General features: G+C 37.5%; 1 protein-coding gene across 2 annotated transcripts; it reads right to left on the bottom strand.

The window, feature by feature from the left end:
- Positions 361 to 3835, bottom strand: LOC109232416 (malate dehydrogenase, chloroplastic-like). Of its 2 annotated transcripts, XM_019398176.1 has the most exons (3): positions 3572 to 3835; positions 2020 to 2137; positions 361 to 1811 (listed from the first exon to the last, which is right to left on the bottom strand). In XM_019398176.1, the coding sequence occupies exon 3, from the start codon at positions 1801 to 1803 to the stop codon at positions 565 to 567; it is 1239 nt and encodes a 412-aa protein (XP_019253721.1). In that variant the 5' UTR covers positions 1804 to 1811; positions 2020 to 2137; positions 3572 to 3835; the 3' UTR covers positions 361 to 564. The 2 variants fall into 2 exon arrangements, with proteins under 2 accessions (XP_019253721.1, XP_019253720.1); XM_019398175.1 differs by lacking the exon at positions 2020 to 2137.

Here is a 4411-nt window from a genome sequence, read left to right on the forward strand (position 1 = left end):
TAGTTGATAAAAAATAATCCCAGCATAGCTAATTTCAGTATGACTAATCCCATTACTAAATATCCTACTTATTAATGCGTGTAATTTTTAGTAATGCATGTTACTTTTAATACACCAAATCAAATATCCATAAAAAATAATCACAGCATAACTAATCTCAATATGACTAATCCCAGCATTACTAATATATCCTATTTAGGATATATACACTCTATATTACTAATATAGAGTAGTCCTATATACTCTACCTTAAGTTCTCAACCCACTTTATTAACCATTAGGCCACGCCATCGGGTGCTCTTGGCAATACGTTGAAACAGCTAAGTAACAACATCATAAAATGGACGAGGAAACCCAACAAAACTGGAAATGCTGATGCATTCTTCTAGAGCAAATACAACAGAGCGAGCTTACACTAGTTCAGACCCAAAAAAAAAAAAAAAAAAAAAAAAAAAAAAGAATGGAGCTAATAATTGAATCATACAAAACTGTCATGCTGAGAATCTTCACTTATAACAATCTAGAAATATCTTCTCATTCTTCATGATATATAGTACTAACATTCTAAGCAGTCACTGCTTCTTTTTGAGCATAAGCTATTCCCTTCTCAATGCTAGCTTTCAACTCTGGCTTTAGAGCTTCCAAAGCTTTTTGTTCATACTCGGTTAATCCGTTGAGATCAGACGAAATCAAAGCCTCAACGCCATTTCTTCCTAGTTTAACTCTCGATGCAAAGAATGGAAGTTCTGTCAAGTTAGATTCAACATAAGTACACTCGTAAACATCAGCATCACCATCGATGGCACGAAGAGAGGACTCAACGAATCTAGCCGCCGCATATGCCATTGACAGTGTTGCAGATCCTGCTCCGGCCTTTGCCTCGACAACCTCTGTCCCGGCATTTTGGATCCTCACCGTTAGTTCCTGCACTTCTTCTTCAGTGAAAGTAGTTGATGGTTTTGTCTTTGACAGCAAGGGCAGAATTGTTATCCCGGCATGCCCACCAACCACAGGGACATCAACATCTACGAGTCTCAGGTTTTTCTTCTGAGCGATGAATGTGTTTGCCCTGACAACATCTAGGGTTGTAACACCAAAGAGTTTTTTAGGATCGTAAACACCCTTTTGCTTAAGAACCTCAGCAGCAATCGGCACTGTGGAATTGACTGGATTGCTGATAATGTGGATAAAGGCATCCGGGCAGTTGTCGGCAACAGCCTCAACTAACCCTTTCACAATATTGGCATTAATGTTGAACAAGTCGTCCCGTGTCATACCAGGCTTTCTTGGAACACCAGCTGGTATGACAACTACATCTACACCTTTCAAACAATTGGCCAATTCAGAAGCTCCCGTGAAGTCAACAACCTGAGCGGGAGTGTTGCAATGGCTAAGATCTGCTGCAACTCCTTTGACATTTGCAATATCATAGAGGTGCAATGATGAAACTAGCGGTGACATCTTAATCAGAAGAGCTAGAGATTGGCCTATCCCACCAGCGGCTCCCAAAATAGCCACTTTATAAGATGCTTGAGGCTGAACATGGTTCAAGAATCTCTGCTTTTCTATTTGGGCCTTGGGAGGAATGGATTGTCGAAGAGCTGCAGCACTTTCCCTCCCCAAAAATGATGACTCCGATTCACATCGTACAAATGCCTCTGCCTTGAGGCCACTGAAACTCCTAAGGTAGTTCCTAGTATTGTATTTCACAGCACAGGTATTTGATAGTGATTTTGAGCTCAGTATGGAGCCAAAGGTCATAGCTGAACCAACTGAGAGAGTAGTTGCTGATGCTGCTGCCATTTCACCCACTGCAAAAAGATAGGTGACATCAATTTCTTCTATACATTGTAAGACAGGATTATAAAGCATATTGCAGGATAATAGTTCAGCAGTTTGCTATATTGTGAAAATTGATTTTCATCGCAAACCCAATGAATAATTGGACAACTGGTTACTTAATGCTGCACTCTGTAGAAATAAACTCACCCTCTGACCCAGTAAATCTGATATTCTTACCATCTTGGCTCCACTCAGATCAAGAGAACTTGGAAATTGAGTTGTTGAATCAACAGTGTGTTTTATCAATTAAGATCTTTAAATCGATCAAGGCGGTTGTGTTGCAATTAGACCTAGTCTGTTGAATCAAAATTAGAAAACCTAATTAATGAGTATGTCGACAATACTTAATCTTGTTATCCCAATGTAGGATCAATATCATTTCAAAATCATGAGATCTTGGATAATTTTCATAAAATCTTTAACCACGTCTTGACTGCAGTTTGTGTTTCTTTCAATTCCAAAAGGCCTTCCACACAAAGCACTATAAAAACTATGTGTTGACATGAAATCCAGAACTTTAGGATGATAAACTCACATACCCAGTCCTTCCTTATGTTTCAATTAGATAAGAGAGAAAAGTGGCCAAGTGTAATTGCGCAGCCAAACTGATAAAAGTTTCGCAGAAATCCTAAAAGGACTAACAGCTCAAAGAGGCAAACAACAACAACAAAACACCCAGTGTAATCCCACAAGCGAGGTCTGGAGAGGGCAGTGTGTACGCAGACCTTACCCCTAAGGCTGTTTTCAGTAGAACATCGGCTCAGGAAAGATAAAAGGAAGGGGAAACAACAAGCAAACCAATCAGAAAACCCAAGAGAAAAGACAAGACTAACAAATTTTTGCTGCCATGGATTTCTATCTTTCTGCGGTTATCTAAATAAAAAATCAACTGAAAATCACACCAAGATTCCTGATAACTACTTAGGACTACAAAAACAGCTTACAAAAGAACTCAGAGGTCAAGCTAGCCCCTTAAATAAATTAAACAAAATAACTTTTTTAATGACGGTGGTGTCTGCCCAAGCTTGCGCACCTCGACTATTCCACTCACAAGTACCGGATAACTCTGCCTATCAAAACTTAAACAGATGGAACGAAATAACCTAATGTCTTTTGCCTCCACTTTGAAAATAGAGCAATTTTGCCTTGAGCCGAGGGTCTATCGGAAACAACTTCTCTATCTTCCAGGCAGGGGTAACGTCTGCGTACACACTATCCTCCCCAGACCCCACTTGTGAGATTATACTGATTTGTTGTCGTTGTTTTGAAAATAGAGCAATTAAATAAATTAACTTTTGTTGTGGTCAATTCTATGAATTTTTCGGTTCCCAATTTCAGTTCATGGTACATGAACTAAAAATCTTGAAAATGATAAAAAGAAGCTCCAACCTAATCTTCCATTCATTCTTAATCAAATAAAAACTACAGTCACTGCTAAGAAACAATGTTGTTGAAAATACAGCCTTCAAATGAATAGCCAACTGAAAAAGAATAGAACTTTATTCTTCTTTTCTTTTTTCGAATACCATTTCTTGCCTATCACAGAAGCAAAGAACATCAAATAGTCATTTTTACATAAAAAATAAAAAGATTGCACGGACTAATTAAACAAAGATGGTTCAAGAAAGCAATGATAAATTAAATATAAAAAATGGAAATAGCATATAATCACATTGCAGACATTTAGGTAATTAGCTCATAATTTCTCAGCATAAAAATGTTACTGTACCTCAAATACCAAGAACGAAGAACGAGTCCCCAAGTAATTTAATAGCAGCAGCAAAGAAAATTAAAAAGAAACAAAAAAGAACTTGAAGATATTATTATTCGGAGGTTCCGAGGTAGAGAGCAAAGAATGTTCTTGAAGATATGGGAAGGATTTTTTTAGTTAAAAAAAAGATATGGAACGGAGGTTAAAACACTCCTTTTAACTTGGTGAAAAGTGAAAACCTGAGCAATGGGTACAGCATCGGCAAAAGAGCGAAAACAGAAGAAGAACATTCATGGAATTTATTTAGGAAATTTACCTCTTGTACACCATATTTATTGTATAAACCAAAATTATTTTAAAAGATTATTTTCTATAGCTATCTTTTATATTTTATAGCAAAATAAGTATTTATGATATATTCTAGATTGAAATACACTATTTATGTTTTTCCTCTCTCTTTCTTTCAATTAACACACGATTCTCTCTCACAATTTTTCTTCCTTCTCTCTCTTCGAGCAAGGCTCCCTCTTCCTTCTCTTTCTTCGAGCAAAATACCTGCTTCTAATCGTGAATTCTGTGGCCGAATCCACTACGGTTACTGCAGTTGAAAATACTTCTAAACTGTTGGGAGAAAGAGGGGAAAGGCGGACCTTTTCTTCAAAATCAGATTCCTTCATAAAAAGGAGAGGCTCGTCGCTCTGAGGTTAGGGTCACTGCGCGGGGATCAAAAACGATGTCGGAATATCCGAGTAGATTATGAGTATTATAATACTGCAATATTTTCTACGCCGGAGAAGATTTGAGGGCCGGAGTTTTTGTTCGTCTTCATTTTTAGTTTTAACACAATGTATACAATAT

This window comes from Nicotiana attenuata, chromosome 9 (genome assembly GCF_001879085.1).
Source record: "Nicotiana attenuata strain UT chromosome 9, NIATTr2, whole genome shotgun sequence".
NCBI lineage: Eukaryota > Viridiplantae > Streptophyta > Magnoliopsida > Solanales > Solanaceae > Nicotiana > Nicotiana attenuata.

Bases quoted from the DNA above. Each gene is read 5' to 3' on its own strand.
- LOC109232416 (XM_019398175.1), bottom strand. From the start codon at position 1,803: ATGGCAGCAGCATCAGCAACTACTCTCTCAGTTGGTTCAGCTATGACC.